The sequence below is a fragment of the Dermacentor andersoni genome, chromosome 2 (assembly GCF_023375885.2).
Source record: "Dermacentor andersoni chromosome 2, qqDerAnde1_hic_scaffold, whole genome shotgun sequence".
Classification (NCBI taxonomy): domain Eukaryota; kingdom Metazoa; phylum Arthropoda; class Arachnida; order Ixodida; family Ixodidae; genus Dermacentor; species Dermacentor andersoni.
Genome location: NC_092815.1, coordinates 170,433,839 through 170,455,994, shown reverse-complemented (window position 1 = coordinate 170,455,994; position 22,156 = coordinate 170,433,839). Strand labels below are relative to the sequence as shown.

Sequence of the window (22,156 nt, the reverse complement as noted above, 5' to 3'; positions counted from 1 at the left end):
AACTCAAAATGTGTTGCTAATACGTGATACTTTTCCGATATCACCCCTGCTGTAAATAAATTATACAAGAACTTTTTTTACTTTGTTGCACAGTTAGTTTTATTTATATATTAAGTGCAATTTGAGAGACATTTCTACAACGTACTACTAACGAGACTCCACAACTTTTGCAAACACACTTTGTGTTCAAAAAAAAGTTAAAACCGATTGTTGCGTCATCTAGTAGCTTTTAAACAAACCATATACGCAATTTTTAGGGTAATTATTTGCAGATTAGCTTACATTAAATTTTGTAGATCGCGCATAAATTGCTAATTTTAAAAAAATGTTTACAATATTAAGTTGTTTTTGAGTGAGGTTTTGCTAGTGTGTTGTTGTGAAACTTTGTCGTAGACATAATGGTTGTAGATTCGTGCTCCACGTTTTGAGGGTCTTGTGCCAACCCACTTGCGTGCGCGGCGGAGGAGCGGCTTTTCCATACGAGGCGAAGCTTGTGGAGTATTGTCGCGAGTTTACGAATCAACCATCCACCGCAAAGATCCGCACAATTCAGGCAGTAAACATCGGACGGTCGCGGAGAAAGTTGCCTTAAGCTGTTCAACATGGGTACGTGCCTCGAGCAACTTTATTTTTTTCTCCCGTCCAATCATCTCATTCAGTCTTGAGGGCAGTTTTCTACTTTCGTGTAGTACGCCGCGTACCAATCGATACAGTTCGGTCAGTTTTGGGTGTAGTCATTTCTAACCGAGAGAGCCACAGCTGCAACCGCACGCTTTAATGTTTTTGTATTACGTTCTGCCTCAGATCGACGCGTTTGAATAAGTCGATCAGCTTCTTGTTTTATTATCCTGTACGACGGCTCACATTTGAGTTATATTTCGACTTTGTTTTTTGGCCGGCGTTTTCAGTGACAAAGCTCGCGCACCTGGGCGTAACATGTAACCTCGTATGTGGAATCGCCCGTCACTGTTAATTTAAATAGCAGTATACACATGTCCTGAAAGGTTTTCATATCGCAGACGTTTTTCCTCTTGAAGTACTGCTCGGTCGTGCACGCTTCCGGCCCAGTTTCTTTCTTGTACGTCGAATTCTTTCGCCGTTTTCTTCTTGGTCAAACGACCTACATTTCTGGCGCCGCTGTCCACAAGAAGGCACCTCCGCAGAGAATTGGTTACCGCAGCCGACGTACTCCTGTCCGTGCTGAGAGCAGCTGTACGTCCGTATAGATAAACTTGGCCTTTGAAAGGTATACGCAGAAGATAGGGCAGCTGATGCTCCCAGCATCAGAACTAGCGCTGGAAACGCGCGTACATTCATAAAAATACATGCACGCTAAAAAAATGTCTACTACAGAATGTGCATGTCGCAATGATTCAATAAATGTAATAATAATAAGAATTGACACGCCGTGGTGCCGTTAATTGTCAGACGGCACCACGGTGTCTAATGCACCCGTACGCTTATCGGTGTATACTATATATTGTTGCGGGTGTCGCCCTTTTCGCACATTTCGCACGTGTGATCAGTGCTATATATAATGGGCTTTAGTATTGCCACATTACGTAATTAATCGTTATCGCGATCGTGTCTTCTCCTTTAACAAGGCACGTAAAGTAATTCATTGCATTCGCGGCAGCAATAAGAAATGCATTCTAATAAAATCATTTTTTTACGACAGTCTCTGCATGCGCCCGTTTACCCGTGCAGAAAAACGACAATTTTCATTCATTCATTTAAAGCCGCCGCCAAACTATTTGTTTCTCTTTTACCGGGGATGTATCTTTCTTTGAAAATATTGTTTCGGCCTATTTATAAGTTAATTCCTCTTGCTGCAATAAAAAAAAAGAAGAAGATAAGGAAGTACAATAGGAAAACACGAGAACGTTGGCGCACATTAGCGCGAGTTTTTTCACTGCATTAACCCTGTGTTGTGCAGTGAAGCCTACTTTTTCTTTGAAATTAACAAGTGCATGTGCTTTTGCGCTCTTAATCACCTGTTGCAAAATGCGTTTTTCTGGTAACAATACATTTGTAATGGTAACGACGTTTACGATTATTCTAACTGCCGGCAAGCGTAGATTGATGCATCTTTCGATGTGTACTAATATGAGAGAACGTTCAACTGCCATCATCCTCACTTGGATTTCTCTCATTTAGCATCTCGCGGTAGTAATAGCACTACCAATAATATTGATCAAACTTTGTTTCATTGATTCACATATTTGCCCCTAAAGGCCCGATGCACGGAGGAACAGGGAGACGCAACCGAGAGCACTTTAACGTAACGGTAACTGTACAATAAGGAACATAAAAATATTATTGACCTGTGTTGGTGAAAATGCATGTGAAAAATAAACAAAGGCTGAGAAAGCCACGTGGGATTGTGAACTAAATAAAAAAGAAGCTTGTAAGGCCCACATGCGTATAAGAAAAAATTTGGCATGATCACTTTATCAAATGTTCTGAGAACAAAAAGATATGGCCAACCAACATTGACCTCAGCATCCAGAAAGGTGAGATAAAATGCAAGTAAAGTAAATACAAACATACAGAACTTGGCTAATCAGCAATTCAAATGAAAGCAAGCAGAGCTAGTGGACCAAAAAGTGCTAGTTTCACTTTTTCTGTCAACGGTGATGGATATGGTGCATCGTTTTTATATTGAGATTGCTTATGAACAACTTTCACTCTGTAAGAGTGAAAATCTACTGATAATGTTGGTTCCAGTTTATTCTAAAATTTGTCCTAGCAGAAAAGGACACGCATAAAAGCAAATGGAGGATGACGGGGCACATGCTAAACTTTCAATTGAGTTTAGTGGCAGCTTTCATATTTTTCATTTTGCATGAATACAGGATGAGCCTCTGACACATGATTTAGGTGGGCTGGGAGCTGAGGCATGAACCTACCGATGGAGGACATCACAACTTGCTTAAGATGTGTCTGTCATACGTGCTTCTGTCTCATCTTTCTTCCAAACTATATTTGATCGCACAGTTCTCCCTGAATGCTTAGCAAAGGGTCCTCATCACTCCTGTTTTCAGGGGCAAGGGCAAGTGCTATGTCTCCCAAGTGGCATGTCTTCCTACTTTCCCATTTACAATGCATCCAACCTGTGTTCAGGTCTTGAGTGAATTGCCAACAAGGATCTCTCTTCTCACCTCAACTGTCCAGAGCTTCTTCGAAATTCTCATTATAGTTTCTCAAGCTTCAGCCACTATGAGGATGCTCTTGCTCTGATCTGCTGCTTTATCAATGACAGCGTGGGCTCTTGTCTGCCGACCAGTGTTGTCTAGCTTGATGACAGCAATTCATTTGTAACTAAGACCCAGCGACTTTCCCAGAGACTTGGTTCCCGCAACTCACCCCAGTGGCTCATCTCCTTTCTGATTGATGAAAGTTACCACGAGCATTCGTGCCATTCAAGTGCAAACAAAGACATGCACTGATACAAAACATGACAAGCTCTTACCAAACTTGTATCAGCAAGCTTCCCACCTTCTACTCAGCTGTCCACTCTCCTACTTTTGCAGCAGCTCTGCTGTACCTTCTGGAATCTATTAATAATCCCTACTGGGGCTCTATTCTTTTCAGTGTTTATGCTGGCAGCATTCCCCTTTCATCTGCAGTAGTCAAGACACAACGTGGAGATGATACTACTTGGACAATGAACATTTGCTTTCCCTCCACTTGTGTCTTACTACAGTTGCATCTGAAAACTAAAATGCTGTATTTAATGGAAAACTGTTTCTACATCAGTCCAAGCAACTGCTGTTCTGTCATAAGCTTTAGTTCAGCAAACCAAGTCACACTTCCCCATAGAAACTTGGTGATGCTGTACATGCTACATACAGCGAGGACCTTGCCGTCATCATAGCAACCCTTGCACTAATTCTGGATTTTGGCCACCACGTAGCTAAGGTGACAGCCAAGGTTGGTGGTAAATTGGGCTTTGTGTCCTAGCTATCTTCCTTTACACTTTTCACCTCCCCATATTTCCCTCATCTTGTGTGCTGCTTGTAAATTTATGGAATCTGTGAACTCTACCTTGTCAAGCAAGTGGGGTCTATGCGACGCCATGCAGTGCAAGTGCTGGTTCAACATGACCCACTGCTGGGCTATGACATTCTCTAGGACAGCCCTGGCTACGATTGCCTAAGTGATTAGTGGACAAGTATACATGATAAGGAAACATGATAAGGACAAGGAAACAAGGATATCTGCACATGCTACCCGTGAGCCTCTCCGTGACTTGCTTCTAGGTTGGCCAGGTTTCCTAGCTATGCAAACACTCCTGTCGACCACATCCCCTCAGAACATAAACATGTGAACAAGGGTTGTTCATTCCCACAAGCTATTTCCATGTATGTACCTCTCCTTATGACAGTCTGCATGGTCACTGCTGCTACAAGATCATAACACAAGCACAGCACAAAATACAGGGACAATATAGAAAGACACACACGGAACTGACTTCCTGCGTATGATGTTGGAAGTCAGTACCTTGTGCGTCTTTCTATCTCATCCCCATCTTTTGCGCTGTGCTTGTGTTACGATGAATTACCATGTGCCCAAGTCTCTACCCTTGTCTGCTACATGATACAGTGGCACCTCAGTTCTCAAGCATAATTTGTTTCGTGACTGATTGTGAATCGAACTGGTCGTAAACTGAAGCAGACTTTCCCATGGAAAACCATGTGAATGCAGTTAATCCATTCAGACTCTAAGGCTTCAAACAAAATTTATTGAAACACAAATATAAATCAAAACAAGTGTACTGTTCAGTACTTATGAAGAATGCGAACACGCTCGCACTTCCCTGTTGGGAGAAACAGGCAGGTCGGTGTGCAGCAGCTGGTCATTGGTTCAAGGGAGAGTCACTCAGTAAGCACATCATGAGGATCTCACTCAGGGGTGTCCTTCTTCTTTGGTCTTTTAGCTGCAAGCTGAGTTCAGGCAAGAAATCTGTTCAATGACGCTTGTTTTTTTCCTCTGGTGCACAAGCCTGTGGAAGCCACATTGTCATTCATCATGGGTAAACATATTTGTTGCAGTTAGGTTGGAATGGTGGTTCTCAAAGAAGTCCTGGCAGACTTCATAGTACTATTAATTGAATATTTCTTCTTGAACTGGAGCATCAAACACCAAACTTACATTTTAAGCTAGAAAGTCAGTACTGAGGTGAAATTGTTATTAATAAAGTGGTTTTTATATAAAACTGAATAAACAACATCATCACGATGTCACATATGGTATCTCCGTGAGCCCAATAAGCTTGTGAACCAAACTAGACTTCATGAAGCCAAGTAGAATTTTGCAAACACTGCTGTTAACGAATGAAATTGTTCAAGAAAAGAAGCATTCGTGAACCGAGCTGCCACTGTACATGTTAGTTCACCAGTTACTGCTGCAACTCCTTTTGTACACTGGCTCATTACTAGTACTGTGGCCTGCATCCCTGGATATACTAGGCAAGGTCAACTTCCAGGTGGCTTCCGTGCACAAATTATACTGGCCATTTTTGCGAACCTTGCAGTCTTTTGGACCTAGCTGTCACTTCCTCTTGTTCCAAGTGGAAATACAAATTGATTGGAAATATCACAAAATGAGGTTTTCAGATATGTAATCACTGTTACTGTGACTAACAGCCTCGTGCTTCCCCTATCTTGCATTGGGTGCTGTAGGCACTAGCTGAGGATCGTGCCGCCATGCTGTGGGTTGGTGATTGGTGGTGAGCAACATAATATTCCATGTTACTGGGAAGCTTAAGCAATTGAAATAGAGGACCATTCGCCCATTGAATACAGTATGCCTGCGCAGTAAAATGCATATTGCTTGCACCGCCAAATTTATGTCACCTGCTTATCAGAAATGCTACAGAATTGGTGAAAACATAGCAGCATTATGACGTACAAAGCTGGAATGCTATACATAGGAAAGTCCTTGTGCCAGGTCTCTGTATGGACAATGTAAGCGCCAAGAAAATGCTTTAACCAGGGACATTTGTATGAGAGACTACTGTACTCTTGTACATGCACATACAAAAAAAAAATTATTCGCAGATATATGTTAATCGGAGCAACTAATAACTGAATATCAGTGAAGCTGTATAGGCGAGTTTCGACGCCATACGAAAGTACTAGGGGACTGTTTGGTGATGAGTTATCTCCGAAGCTGCCTGCATGTTCTCACAGATTCCCTGGTCACATTGCCGCTCCAGGATTCCCACGCATGCTGCGTTGCTGGACTGCGCTGTCAGCTTTCTCCGCCATAGCCATATGACTGACCTACAATGTAGAGCTGGTAAAAACATGGTGTGAAAAACAAAAATTACGAATTACTGGCTAAAAAGAAAATGCACAAAAATGTTGCTGTCTATTTCACTGAGGTAATGCAAAACAACTTATAATCATTGATAATTACATTTAAAAAAAATTGGGGATTTTGACGCAGGTCGCATTGCTGGCTGTTCCTAGAAAGGACATTTGATATCGGCCATGCCACCGACTGCTGTCGGCTTTCACTGTAGCCACATGAAAACAGTTGTGGAAGTCCCCTTAAAGGGACACTAAAGTAAAACAATAATTCGGTTTGGACTGAAAAAGTAATGTTTGAAAACTCTATTGTCATTAATTTCACCATAACAGGTTTATTATTAAAAAAGAAAATGACATTCAAATTTTCATTTTTTGAATTTCCCGCAGAAGCCCCAACGGCGATACATCAGGGTAACGGACGTCACATATTTCAAAGTATTTTTTTTTCATATTTGGACTGTGTTGGCTCATTGAAATTTTCTGAAGCTTGCCATGATCAGTCCTTGTCTCCTTTAGAACGCAGTGTAGTTAATTTTTGCTGATAAAAAAACTAAATAGGACCTAGCGAGTGCCATCAAAATCCGTGATGTCACAACGATCTGGTGTGGAAACTTCAAAGTAGCGGCACCACTCGTCTTTAGATTTTGAGTCTTTTCTGGTTTACCAAGCCTCCTCTCACGGTAACAGTAGCTTTCTTGGTATTGCAGAAAGGTTAAATCACAGGCAAAGTCATTTAATCTTTAGTGTCCCTATAACAGCTTTGCTGTAAGAGTGTACAGTACTCAGAATTGGCAGCAATTTTGAGGCCTACTGATGCTCACAGTGTCAAGCCCTCTGTCACCGAACGATGTAATTTGTTTTCAAACCGTACGCCATAGTACCTGTTGTTTCAAATCGCCTCTGCATTTCATGATTGTTCCACATTTTCCTTCCCTGCAGAGTCTGTTCTTAGGAACCGACCTACATCATGCGACACCTTTGTGGCCTTGCCACCGGCCACACGCAATGACTGCATCGTGTTTGGCAAGAACTCTGACCGTCCCGCGGGGGAGGTGCAGGAGGTGGTGTACGTGCCCAAGACCCATCACAGCACTTCAACCAAGTTGCAGGTGAGGTTGCCGTCCCACTGCAGAAAAGTAATACGCTAATGGAACAGCCATAGAAAAAAGAAAAAGCTGTTAAAGGCCACCGAAGGAGAAACTGAATGCCACTGTTAAAATCGCACTAAAGAGAGCCATTAAGTGGAGCTGTTTTAGTGAATCACGTTTCTACAACAGGAAAATTCTGGCAGAACCCATCTTACGATGAATGTCGACATTAATGAGATTAGCAGGGAAACAGTGTATCGACACACCGTATCGCGAATGCCAAAATGCGTCATGTACGAGGCGTGTAGGCAGCCAGGCTTCTCTCACGCGCTTCTTATTAGACACGGTGCACCATCTAGCGATGCTGGTGCGGTCCATGCGAAGTCCTTCTGAATATTATTCAGACAAGCTTCTCTGTATATATTTGGCGCAGGTAGAATGCCGCCCTTTACTGGAGGAAGCTTAAAGAATTTTTGTCGTCGAAGAGGTGGCATATAGCACTGGTAAATACCCAGTGACCTAAGTTGGTGTCAAAGAGTTCTTTGAACAGCGTCACATACCCAGTGACTGACCAAAGTTGGTCTGACGGTTAGTCTCGAACCCAGTTCCCTCAGCACAGCAGTCCCACTCTCCACCTATTAGACCATGCTCTACACATTGACTCAAGTTGCCATCAAAGAGGTTCAATGAAGAGCGGTAGATATCCAGTGACCAAAGCTGGTCTGACGATTGGTTTGAAACCCAGTTTGCTCAGCACAGCAGCCTGATGCTCTAGCCGTTAGACCCCGGACTACTCGATGACCCAAGTTAGTGGGCAGATGGCTAGAGAGACCGACTGATAACTACCGGAAAGTGTGTGAAGTATCCTAAGAACGCTAATTGCATTAAAGACTGCTACTAACCGATGGACCGGTGGCAACGCTGCCCTGAGGTTCCCGTGCCAGCTTGTTGTGATGTCAAAAATTTTGACAGTGTCTACTCTGGCCTAGTAAAATGTTTGTCTGTAGTGAAGGACATCTTTCTTTCTATAGACATTGTTCTTTTTTGTGAATATTGAGCTAATATTATATTACCACATATGACTGTATTTATGAATTCTACCACTCCTCTCTGTAATGCCTTCAGGCCTTGTGGGAGCTGATAAATGATGTGAAAGTAGCCAATGACTCCACATGGAAAATTACAAAAGGTTTCTCGGCAATAGAATGATGCAAGTACAAAAAAATATTGTGGCAGAACCGATATAACGATAACTGTCGACGGTAATGCGTTAGCATTGAGTCAATATAGCGACACAACATAGTGCCACCATTGACATGAGTTATGTATGAGACGTGTACTGCAGCTGGACTTCTCTTTGCACTTCCCTAAGAGCAGTCGACGCCATCTAGCGCCACCATTGCGAAGCCTGTGCATGGCCTCTGAAATGCATGGAGTGCCGGTGCATGCGAATTCTGAGAAATGCGTTGTGCGGCAACCGGACTTTTCTCTCTCGCGCTTCTTTCTGGACATGCTGCGGTATCTAGTGGCACTGCCAGGGAGTCTGTGCATGGCCTCAGAGATTGAAAGTGTGGTGCGCCAGTGCCTACAAACGCTGAGAATTGTGTGCTCGCTTGCCACACATTCTGTGGCACATACTCAGTCACCCAAGTTAGCGAGACGTACATAGAAGAGCAGTACATACCGAGTGCATTCATTGCCCGCCTCGCTAAAACAGTGGTGTGAAATGTGTTCACTGAGAAGCAGTATACCCAGGGCCTTTGTGGCACAGCCTGCTAATGCGCCGGGTTGCTGTCCTTGAGGAACCCTTGTGACGTGGGTTCGATTACGCTCAGCACTGGCGAAATTTAAGGGAGCTTTTTCATTGTTGTAGATGTTCGCATCAAGGACATTAATTGAAGAGGGGTGTACACCTACTGGCACATACCCATCAACCCAAGTTGGCATCAAAGAGATTCATTTGATACCAGCACAGACTGAGTGGCACATATCCTGTACACCCCAGGTTGGTGCCAAAGAGTCTTCGAACAGCGGTACTTACCCATTCCTGCATCTCCCCGCAGGGGCGTCTGCGTCAGCAGGCGTTTGGTGTGTTGCGACACCACGGACCCGAGCACACGAGGGTTGGACCCTCCCGCGTGTAGCCGTGCGCGGCTTAGCCGTGTCTGGGGAAAAGGGGATCCTGGGGGTTGAGCCGATGCAGGGTGTTTGGACCTTTAAGGCCCCCCGGTGGAGGCAACACACCTCTTTGGCCTCTGCTTCACATAGACGGCACCCCCGGACTGACCCACCCGGGGGAAATCGGCAGTCGCCTTTTCCTGTCTCTCCCTCCTCGAATCTTTGTCTTTATCTCTCACTTTTTGACCTTTCCTGTCTCCTTCTCTCTTCTTTTTACTTCCTTTCTTCACGGCGGCAAGGGTTAACCTTGTGTGGATATCCTACCTTGGGTACACCATATTGGGTTATAGTGATGGCGTACGGCTGGCGTCGTGCAGGCTTGTACACAAGCTGTGCCGCGTCCCCTCGTTGGGCTCCGTGGTGGGCGGTCGGCGCTGTTGCCGAACATACACATTTTCCTATGGCAGCGCAAGCCTCTGTTGTTTATGATCGGCGTCTGAAGAGATGCCGCACCGAAGTACCATTTCAATTTTCCTTTCAAAGCAACGCCCCAACATTTCCAAAGTACTATGTAGTGCATAGTGAAAGCAACACTCCGGTAAGGAAACTCTCTCCTTTCCTGGTAGCGAAGTGTCTGAAAGACAAAATCGGACCAACATACAAAGCATCCAAAATGTCTAGCGGGGACCTCCTCCTAGAACTGAATAACAAAGATCAAGCAGATAAGCTCTCTGAACTTACCAGTATTGGCGAAGCGACAGTGACTGTTTCAGCCCACAGAACGCTTAATACAAGCAGGGGAGTAATATCTGAAGAAGACTTCATTGGTTTAAGCGACGAGGAACTCCTGGAAGGTTTTCAGGAGCAAAATGTAACCAAAGTACAAAGAATAGTAATCCGAAGAAACGATCAAGAAATCCCCACCAAACATGTTATACTCACCTTCGGAACAAGCGTAATGCCTACTTCACTCGATGCAGGTTATGTCAAAGTCAATGTGAGACCGTATATCCCGAATCCCAGACTGTGTTTTAAGTGCCAAAGATTTGGACATGCTTCACATGCATGCCGAGGACAAACAACTTGTGCTAAATGCAGCTCCAACGACCACCAATCAGAGAATTGCACTTCTTCGCCACATTGTGTTAACTGCAAGGGAGATCACCCAGCTTATTCGCGGTCCTGCCCTTGCTGGAAAAAAGAAAAAGAAGTCATTGCACTTACTGTTAAAGAAAAAATCTCGTTCTTCGAAGCCAGAAAAAGACTGTCGTACCTTCCCCGAAGAAGTTATGCCGAAGTGACGCAGGCGGGGGCAGCGTCACAGAGGCCTCCGGAGTCCTCCGAGCCCAGGCGCAGTGGTGCCGCAGTGACTCCTCCCGCCCCCGTGGTGGAAGCAGTCAGTACTGCTCCACCCTCTTCGACGGCCCTGCAGACACCAGCCCCACAGGGCCCTAAAATCAAACGAACCCCAAGGCCCGAGGCACGTGTCTCGGCGCCTAACTCTCGGTCCTCCAGCGCCTCAGAGAGAGCGATGGAGGTCGACACAAAAACTCCGGTGTCATTGACACCGAAGGATAAGCGCTCTCTCGAGCGCGGCAAGAGGGATAAAATCCCAATAACAACTCAAACTAAGAAAGCGTTAACCTAAAGGTTATCGCTCATTTGTACTAGCCTTTTTAAATCCATGTCACCTATACCACACCACTTAATTTTTCCGTAATGCCATTTCTTATCTTCCCATTTTAAAATGGCTTTTATTATCCACTGGAATTGTAGAGGGCTTTTACACAACTTAGGTGACATTAAAGACATATTAATAAACTTCTCTCCTGTAGCCCTGTGTTTACAGGAAACAAACCTAGGCGAAAAACACAAAAACATTTTGAAAGGTCTCACTGTTGTACGGCGCGACCGTACTCAGGCGAACCGGCTGTCAGGTGGTGTAGCCATTGTCCTGCCAGGTGGTATAGCAGCCAGAGAAGTTCCCATTAACACTCACATAGAAGCCGTTGCTGTCACCGTTTTAGCTCACAGAACCATCACCATTTGTTCAGTATACATTCCGCCGCATTTACATTTTACCGTAAGAGACCTTGAGTTAATTTTAAACCAGCTACCCGAACCATTTTTATTAGCCGGTGATTTTAATTCACATAACACGTTGTGGGGTAGTCAAACAACTGACACCAGGGGTCAAACACTTGAAGATTTTATCCTAACAAATAACATATGCCTTTTAAACACCGGTGCGGCAACTTACTACTCCCCAAGCACAGGCGCTATGAGTTGCTTAGATCTGGCACTATGCTCTCCATCTCTCTTTGACGATTTTCATTGGAGTGTTATTGACAACCCCTATGGTAGTGACCATATGCCTGCTATTATTAAAAGAAAATCTCCTTCACCTACCATACCATTAAGACCACCCCGTTGGAAACTCCACCTAGCAGACTGGCCTCTCTTTACTCAAAAGGCCAGTCTGGATAACATATCAGATGAGCTTACCATAGATGAAATGAATGATAAGATCACCGCCTGTATACTTGCTGCAGCAGCAGAAACAATCCCACAATCCTCTGACTTATTAAGAAAAAACCTGAAACCCTGGTGGACGAAGGAATGTACACAAACAAAAAAACTACAAAACAAAGCGTGGGGTATCTTTCGGCGATACCCAACACAAGACAATCTACTCTCCTTCAAAAAAGCCAAAGCGAAAGCCAGGTACACACGCAGACAAGCCGAAAGACAGTCCTGGAAAAATTATGTCTCGTCTATAAATAGTTCAATAACATCCAAACGAATGTGGGATCAGCTTTGCAAGTTTAGAGGCGATTACGCTTCTTACACTATCCCCATACTGTCACCTCCAGGCACACAAACAAATATAGAAGAACAAGCAGACATATTAGGGCAACATTTCCATGATATATCAAGCTCGAAAAACTACTCTGCTGCATTCCTGAAACATAAGCAATTAGCAGAAAAACTAAAGCTTCCGACCACAGGAAGTTCAGAAAGACTGTATAACGGCCCTCTAACACTTCCAGAAATCAACAGAGTCCTTACTAGTGGCAAAAAAACAGCACCCGGTCCGGACAGGGTACACTATACAATGCTAGCCCACCTATCCCCTAAAGCAGTTGAGACCTTGCTTCATTTTTTCAACATAATCTGGGAAACGGGGAAAATGCCCAAAGAGTGGAAGAAAGCTATCATAATCCCGTTCTTGAAAGCCGGAAAGTCTCCCACAACAGCAACCAGTTATAGACCCATAGCACTCACAAGCTGTCTTGCAAAGTCCTATGAGGCCATCATCAACATAAGATTGACATACGTCCTTGACACAGAAAACATGCTAGATAACCATCAGTGTGGATACAAGAAAGGTTGCTCCACAACAGATCACCTAGTCCGGCTAGAAGACGAGATACGTGCAGCCTTCCTACACAAACAATATTGTCTCACTGTTTTCTTTGACTTAGAAAGGGCGTACGACACAACATGGAGGTTTGGTATATTAAGGGACTTAGCAGATTTAGGAATCCGAGGTAGAATGCTGAAATGTCTAGCCGATTTCATGTCGGACCGAACATTCCAGGTGCGTTTAGGAACGACATTGTCACGTGTATTCAATCAGGAAAATGGTGTGCCACAAGGATGCGTACTAAGCACAACACTCTTTATAGTAAAAATGAACTCCGTTAACAAAGTCATTCCCCCCTCTGTTATGCACTCCATATACGTCGGTGATCTGCATATAGCGTGCCGCGCCTCAAACTTACAAACATGTGAAAGGCAGCTCCAGATAACAATTAATAAACTAACCGAATGGGCTGAGAAAAATGGCTTCCGCTTCTCTACCCAAAAAACCGTTACAGTGCTATTCTCGCAAAAACGAGGGTTGTATTTAGACCCAGATTTAAAAATGAATAATGTCGCGCTGCCGGTGAAACAAGAATATAAATTCTTGGGAGTAACCTTTGACAAAAAACTAAACTTCCTATCCCACATTAAAGCACTAAAGACTAAGGCAAATAAAGCATTGAATATCCTCAAAGTTTTATCTCATAAGCACTGGGGTTCCGACCGAACCTGTCTTTTACGTATTTACCGGTCTCTTGTGCGTAGCCTTTTAGACTACGGCTCCGTGGTTTACGGTTCAGCCAGAATATCCTACATCCAACGACTTGATCCGGTGCATAACCTTGGACTGCGACTGGCAAGTGGTGCCTACCGAACTTCACCTATTCCAAGTTTATACGTCGAGTGTAATGAACCCTCCTTACAGCAGCGCAGAGCATTCCTCACATTTTCCTACGTACTCAAAATTCAGTCATCACCCCAACACATATGCTACAACATCCTCACACAATGCAACACACGCTTACACTACACAAATAAACCGAACATGATTAGGCCACTTGTCCTGCGGTATGAGCAATACTGTCGGGATTATGACATTCCCCACGAAGTCCTCCAGGTTGCCAAGAAACCACAATGGTTGGCCCCGTGGTACGATTTCACACAGTTGTGCGACTGGACAATGACACATTTAAAGAAGAAAGACACCCCACACGAACACATTATACAAGAATTCCGTGCACTTCAGGACAAATATCAAAATAACATGGAATATTACACTGATGGCTCTAAAACAAAAAATCACGTGGGTGTGGGGGCCGTAACAGAAAGTTGGGAAACAAGTATCCGATTGCCACAACACGCCTCTGTGTTCACGGCCGAAGTTTACGCTATATGGGTTGTTGTTAAAAAGATAATCACTGACAAACACAAACATGCACTCATATACACTGATTCTTTAAGCACACTGAAGGCCCTACAGCTGAAATCTGAGTGTGAACCCCTGATAGGAGACATTTTAAATATGTTGGCGCTTAACGAATACGGGAGGTCAATTCGTTTCTGTTGGGTCCCAAGCCATGTTGGGATACCAGGTAACGAAGCAGCTGATAGATGTGCATTGATGGCAGCACACAAAGGTATCACAAACACGAAACTCCCATATAATGATAGCATCCGTGCAATTAGAAAAGCCTTCACGGTAAAATGGCAACGCGAATGGGACCGTTGTGCCGACAACAAGCTACATCTCACGAAACCCATAGTTGGCGAGTGGAAGTCATGCTATCATCAGGAGCGGTTCATCGAAGTAGTTTTATGCCGACTGCGCATTGGGCACACACACCTCACGCACAATTACTTACTCACCAAAGAAGACACACCAACATGTGAGAAATGTCAACAGCCACTAACAGTTATGCACATATTACTCACATGTACGCAGACTGAAACACACAGACGAACACTTTTGCACAAATTATATCAACTACACATACCTTTACACCCTGCTCTAATTTTAGGTGATGATCCGCTAGTCCCATTGAGTGACGTCCGTAAATTTCTACACGACACTGGATTTCTACATAAAATATAGATTAACAAAGCCTTTTCCTTCATAAACTTGATTTTAAAACACCTCGTGTTTGGCGCAGCATAGCCTCAGCCGCTTTTGCGCCATTAAACCCCATTCAACTAACTAACTAACTAACCATTCCTGCATCTACGTTGACCCATGTCAGCATGAAAGAGGTTCGTTGAAGAGCAGCATGCATGTACACATTGCCAAACACTCAGCGACCCAAATTGGTCTAATGGTTAGTTTCGAACCCTGTTACCTCAGCAAACCAGCTCGATGTGCTACCCATTTGACCACTGATTACCCAGTAACCCAGGTAGGTGGGAAAACGGTTACATACAAACATACATACATACAAACAAATGTACATAGATGGATAGATATCCCCCAAAAAGTTTGTGAAGTACCTTAAGAATGCGAATGCATTAAAAGCACTTTGAAATTTGTGACATCAGACTGATGTACCACCACTGAGGCTTCAGCACGAAATTCAGAAGGGAACAATTGAATCTTTATTCTCTCTGGTAATTACGAAAATTTTTCCATCACGTTAATGAGAATATGTTTTCTAGATAATAAGTTACCAATCTAAACTGATTTAATGTTGTTCTTTAGTGGCCACCATACACAATGCTTCAACATTGTATACATCTTTTTGTGCACTAATGTACGACAATGGAAAACCAGTTAACCAGAATTTATGATCTGGTGAGGTTCTGTAATCGTTGGCACTGAGGTTATGCTCTGGGGGTTCTTTATAATATTTATTTCTTTATGACTGGTGTTACGAAATAGATAGAGAGAGAGAGAGAAATACATTTATTGTGATAGGAAAGTTCAGAGGTCGGCTTGAATCAAAGTTCTGACCTACCTGCTACTTACCATTGGGGAAGGGAAATGGGAGTAAGAAAAAGAGAAAGAGGGAGAAGTGTTCATGATAAAGATGAAAATGGTGGTGAGTGAACTTAAACAACAAAGACTCTTCAAAATCTCAAATACAAGCCACTGTCATTCAAGAATTTGATTAGAACCACTAGGACATCACGCTGATAATAAAGGACCAGCCAAGGTCCCACTGAAACCTTTTCAGACAAAGGTTGATTGGTAAACTTGAACAAATGTTATACAAATGGCTGTCTTTGCACAGCATATCACGAGCAGATGCACAGGATTTGTGCTGTGGTTTTTGGTATATCGCACTCTTTGCAGTCCGGACTGTCTGCACAGGCAATAAGATGCAAGTAGCATTGAGTGAATGCCACACCTAGTCATAACCTGTGCAGCAGGCTTGCATTACTTCTTTTCATCATAAGTGGTAATTTCATTTCTATACCAAGTTCGAGTCTGTGAAGGCAGTGATGACGGTGACTTGGCAGTGCCCGGTATGTTCCATTGTTTTTTGCCCATATGGCGTGTACACTAGAACGTCAGTGTCGGGCCAAGAAACTGGAATGGACGCTTGCATGGCATTATTGTGGGCTATTATTGCATCTTCTTTGGTGAGCTCATTTCTGTATAAGACGCAGTGCCCTAGAATCCATTGAAACCTTATATGATGACCAGTGCTCAAGGTGAAATCGTGTAATTCTACCACATATTGAGCAAGGAGACAGTACAATGCTTGTTTAAGGGTAGAACGAATCACTTGTAGTACTAGTTTTGCGTCCTAATATATAGTCCAGACTTGAGGTGGTTTCATTGATATAAAATGGACAGCTTCACAGATGGCTACAGTCTCTGCAGCCGTTGATGTAGCTTGGCAGTTGAGGCAGAAATGCTTACTGATCATCAAATTCAGTATTGTGCTTGAAGTAGTTGAAGGAACCGACCCATCTGTGTGTGTGTGTGTGTGTGTGTGTGTGTGTTTAGAGGCATGGAAGCAGCATATTCTGCAGACATATGTGGTAAGGCAAATTGCCTAAGGGCACATGAGAGTATACGCAACTTTTTAATAACTCCCGGAATAGAGAGGTGCACCACAGTTCTTGATGAAGTTCATGCTGGTATGTTTGCTATTTTGGCTGGAGCAGAACCTGAAAGAGTGATGTGATATGATGTGATAGAGATCACATGATGATAAAGATGATGTGATAGAGATCTCGAAAAAGCACTGTCTGGATGCAGGAGGTGAATCGTCAATAGAGTGAGATGTTCGTCATGAGTCAACAGTCGGAGATGTACTAAGAGATTCACAGGTGTGGTAAACTACACAGCGAATGCATGCGGTGTAGTTACTGCGGCCCTTCTGAACAACTTTAGTAGAGTCATGTTGTTTACAGTATGGACGTCCGTGTTTGGTACCATTAGTGTCCTTTCCGGGTTCCATTACTTTTTTAGGGGCCTGCTGGTGCTGCTCTGGGGTAATTTTTACTGCGACTATACTGCTCACAATCTTTGACACACTTAGTACTCAGCTTTGCAGTAGAAACGATGTGGCAACAAAAAATATGCTTGTGCTTGTATTCCCTATGGCTACTGTTAGTGCTTGACAACTGTTGCAAGTGTTGAAAAAAAATTTAGACAGCCTTCACTGTATATACATATTGTGACACGCTGACGAAGAAGATGTTGTCAGCTTGGTCGGAAGAAGACGACACTCTGGACTTCGCACGCTGCCTACCATCTTGTCAGCCACTACGATTATTGTAAATATCCTGTAAATATGCGTCTGACTGCTTTTAACCCTGTAACATTTTTGGTGGAGGTTGCGGGATCATTATCAAGACGGATTTAAGCAGCGGGCGCTCCTTGGCTGCATCTACAATGCCAGCACAAGGGGAGGATGCTTCGGGCCCGTTAGCACCCACGCCCACCATCATTCTATCACAACCCCGCAACCCAGGAACCTTTTCTGGCACCGACGACACTGATGTTGAAGACTGGCTTCAACTATATGAGCGGGTGAGCGCCAGCAACCACTGGGACCAGACGATCATGCTTGCGAATCTGATATTTTACCTCGTGGGCATGGCACGCGTCTGGTTTCAGACCCACGGGGAGGAACTTACCAGCTGGGACATCTGTAAACAGAAACTCAAAGATTTGTTTGGCAAGCCAGTTGGACGTCAGCGCGCTGCTCAAAAAGACCTCACTTCGCGTGTCCAGACGTGCACAGAATCCTATCTCACTTACATCCAGGACGTGCTCACTCTGGGCCGCAAAGTAGATCCGAAGATGTCCGAACCAGATAAGGTAGCACATGTCATTAAGGGCATGGCAGATGATGCCTTCCATCTTCTTGTCTTCAAGAATTCTTCCACTGTGCAAGCCATAATTCCCTAATGCTGGCGGTTTGAAGAAGCCAAGAGTCGCCGCATTGCCCAGCCATTTCTCCGCCTTCCCAACACGGCTGCTACGTCCACCTGCGAAGACCTCCGCAGTCCGCCCACACCCAATCACTCTGATGACATTGTCCATGTCATTCGACGTGAAATAGAAGCCGCATCTCCTGTCACGACCCCAACCCATGGCCCCGACAATTGCCAGGCGACCTTCTCATTGATAGAGTCTGTCGTGCGCCTTCAAGAATACAACTATTCAGTTGTATACAAGACCGGCCGGTTACATCAAGATGCGGACTGCTTGTCGACCCTCCTGACGTTTCTGCGGCCGGCATACCTGTCACCGTTCTCTCTCTGGCTGCTTTTCGTGATATTGGAGCCGAACAACGTCTGATATTGGAGCCGAACAAGACCTTATTCAACAGCTCAGTTCAACGACGCCCGATCGTTCCCTTCACATGTTTGAACTTCAAGATGGTATATGTACCGCTCTAACATGCGCCCGGACGGCCCTGCCCGACTCTTCGTTGTGCCCGAGCATCAGCGTCAGATTGTTCTCGCCCAGCTTCATGATGTCCCGACTGCCGGTCACCTTGGCGTGTCATGGACCTATGATCGCGTTCGTCGGCGCTTCTATTGGCCTGGTCTATACCGTGACGTCTGCCATTATGTCGCTGCGTGTGACCTTTGTCAACGACACAAAAAGCCGACCACACTCTCTGCTGGTTGCCTTCAACCACTTGACGTACCATCAGAACCATTCTTCCGTGTAGGTGTTGATCTTGTAGGCCCTTTTCCTACGTCTGATTCTGGAAACAAGTGGATTGCTGTAGCAACAGACTATGCCTCCCGATATGCAATCACACGGGCTCTTCTGACAAGCTGTGCAACTGATGTCGCCGACTTCCTCCTAGAGAATGTCATCCTTCACCACGGTGCCCCTCGACAGCTCCTCACCGACCGCGGCCGCTACTTTCTTTTTAAAGTCGTCAACGACATTCTGCACTCGTGCGCTACTGAACACAAACTTGCTACTGCTTACCATCCACAAACGAACGGTCTAACCGAGCGCTGTAACCGCACCCTTACTGACATGCTGTCCATGTATGTCTCCACTGACCATCGCAACTGGGACGTTGCGCTACCGTTCGTTACTTTCGCCTATAATTCGTCTCGCCATGATACCGCTGGCTTCTCTCCATTCTTCCTCTTGTTTGGCCGCGACCCTATGCTACCTTTCAACACCATTCTGCCTGCTAGCCTGAATTCCACGTCCGAGTACACCCGTGAAGCCATACTCAAAGCTCAAGAAGCACGCCATATTGCCAGACGTCGACTTGTGGAGTCGCAGGACAATCCGCGGTGCTTATATGACGTCCGCCATCGTGACGTCCATTACACACCGGGCACCCTGGTTCTTCTTTGGTCGCCGTCGCGACGCGTTGGCCTCTCGGAGAAGTTACTTTCACGCTACTCTGGCCCTTACCGTGTCTTGCGTAAAGTAACTGACGTCACGTATGAAATCGTCCCTCTTGAGCCAACCGTGGCTCAGCATCACTCCGACGTATTCCATGTCACGCATCTTAAGTTTTATCACTCGCCCGCCTCCTAACCAGCACCGAGCCGGTGCTTCCGCCGCAGGGGGTCATGTGACGCGCTGACGAAGAAGATGTCAGCTTGGTCAGAAGAAGACGACACTCTGGACTTCGCGCGCTGCCTACCATCTTGTCAGGCGCTAGGATTATTGTAAATATCCTGCAAATATACGCCTGACTGTTTTGAACCCCGTAAGAATATGTATGGATGGTGTTGTGAAATATTCACAGCCCTGTGCATAGCTCACAGAATTCACACAGCAATGGTTGAGGATGGCTTGCGTGTTGACGTTTATTTTATTCCAGGAGCGTGCAATAACAAACACATGTGCTGCAGAGTGATGGTTGGGCTTCCTGCTTTGTCATTGTTTAGCAGTTACTTTGTGCAGGCATTGTACTGCACATGTGTTGACTAAAAGACATGTAGCACAAAATTTTCTGCAATGGGAATGTCTTTATTCATGGGCATTAAATATGCCCGTACTGCATGGTGTTGTCATATGTAATACGTGACAAGTGGCAAGTTCGGCTCACAAATTCGCAACCAAGCATTTCATTAGAAAAGTGAGGTTTATTTAGGCGTAGCAGGCCTAAACGCAGGCTTGTCTAATTTTTTTCACAACAAAATAGAATTCATGAAGTAAAGGGGTAAGGAATTAAAATAGTGAAAAAGAGACAGACACGGACAAAACACCCAACAGCACGGTTAACAGCTAGCAACTGCTTTAGTTCGGGAAGAGGTAAGAAAGGCATCCATTGTCTACACATGCACAGAAAGAAGTGCCTCAGGGGTAAAAAACAAACAAAATGGTGCAAGCTGTGCCATTAGTCTTGTCCATATCATTTGTTGTGCTCTCTTAATTTCTTAAAGAGGCTACAACATGGTAATCCAACTATTCTACATTTATCAGTGTAACTAAGGGTCATGGGACAAATATGATTACGTACAGAGAAGAAATTGGAGTCTCAACACACATTTCTAGATGAAATTCCAATTTGAAATCGCTGCCTATAAATCCCTCCCACTGACAGCAGCTGCCATTCTGGCGTGGCTTGACTGACATCAAGAAATGCGAGGTCACCACTGTGTTATCCGTTATGAAACATCCTGAAACCACGTGCCTGCCATGCTGGACTCTGCTTGTTCCTCATGTTTTGGCGCTCAATGGCACAGCAACGGCAATCACTATGTAAAAAAAAAAATTTATGCATGTACAAATTTTCTGCCACTCCAGATGTGCTCAAAATTTGCCAGCTTCCTGTGGGACATGTATGGTATAACGTGCAGTACATATAATTCAAGCTTAAAGCTTTGTCATCATGGGCCCATTAAATATAATGAACCAACTCACCCAACAGTGCGTCTTGTTACGATGTCACACATTGATGTTGTCAACGAGGAAAAAAAAAATCACTATTGGGTCTAGCAAGCACTGACCTTTTGACTTGCAAGACTTGCGTTTATTGCCGTTTTGTTGTTTTTCTTTTACTTTTAGAATACACCACAGTGGGGGGGGGGATGGTCTGCGATGGTGTATTTTCACCACTGAGGAGTTTGCAAGAAATGTCGCCATGAACAGCAGGTCCTTCTGTAAAAAAACTTGCATAACAGTCGTGCAGTTGAGGTAAGAAATTAAGCAAGGCCAAGTGATGAAGGTGCAGCAGGCTGCTTGCACGAGCTCCATTCTGAGATTTAACACCCCACGCTTCCATTAAATTTTGCAAGAAGGAAGACGATGGTGGAAATGTATATATACAAGCTAATTGTGCGTGCAGGTGCACTGGCAAACACATCATAATGTTACACCAACAGCTCGCTCAACACTCTCAGCCACCCTAGACAAACTGGACAAGCGCCCAATGACAGAAGACAAGATTCTTGGAAACTGGCCTATGCGAACATCAGCGCGATCCGCTATGAAGGCGCTGCTGTGGTACTTAAGAGACACTGCACTTTCTGACAAATTGTGACTACACTGTGTGACATGGGATTGTACGGTGACACTGCATAACACTAGGAACGCCTTTGCGGGCAGCGTGACAGTGCCCACAGAAACAGTTTTTGTGTACGTGTGTGTGTGTGCGTAGGTTTTTAAAGTTTTTTTTTATCCTTCTCTCTCTCACCTATTGCATCCCCTTGCCCCTCCCCCAGTACATGGCAGCCATCTGGTGATAATCTCTGGTTAACCTCCTTGTCTTTCCTTTGTCTTTCTCTCTCTCTCTCACTCAAGTAGCGCACTACATGTCTAACTTCATCACTTTGTCATGTGTGAGCTTCTAAAAATAGCTTCTAACAATGTGCTGTTGATATCCTTAT

General features: G+C 44.6%; 1 protein-coding gene across 2 annotated transcripts in view; it reads left to right on the top strand.

The window, feature by feature from the left end:
- The first annotated feature begins 448 nt into the window (after nucleotides 1–448).
- Nucleotides 449–22,156, top strand: part of LOC126540457 (secernin-2) — a 127,456-nt gene continuing 105,748 nt past the window's right edge. For both annotated transcript variants that reach the window (XM_050187274.3, XM_050187275.3), the window contains exons 1-2: nucleotides 449–606; nucleotides 7,257–7,426. In XM_050187274.3, the coding sequence (XP_050043231.2) occupies nucleotides 603–606; nucleotides 7,257–7,426 (174 nt within the window). In that variant the 5' untranslated portion in view covers nucleotides 449–602. The remainder of the gene's footprint in view (nucleotides 607–7,256; nucleotides 7,427–22,156) is intronic.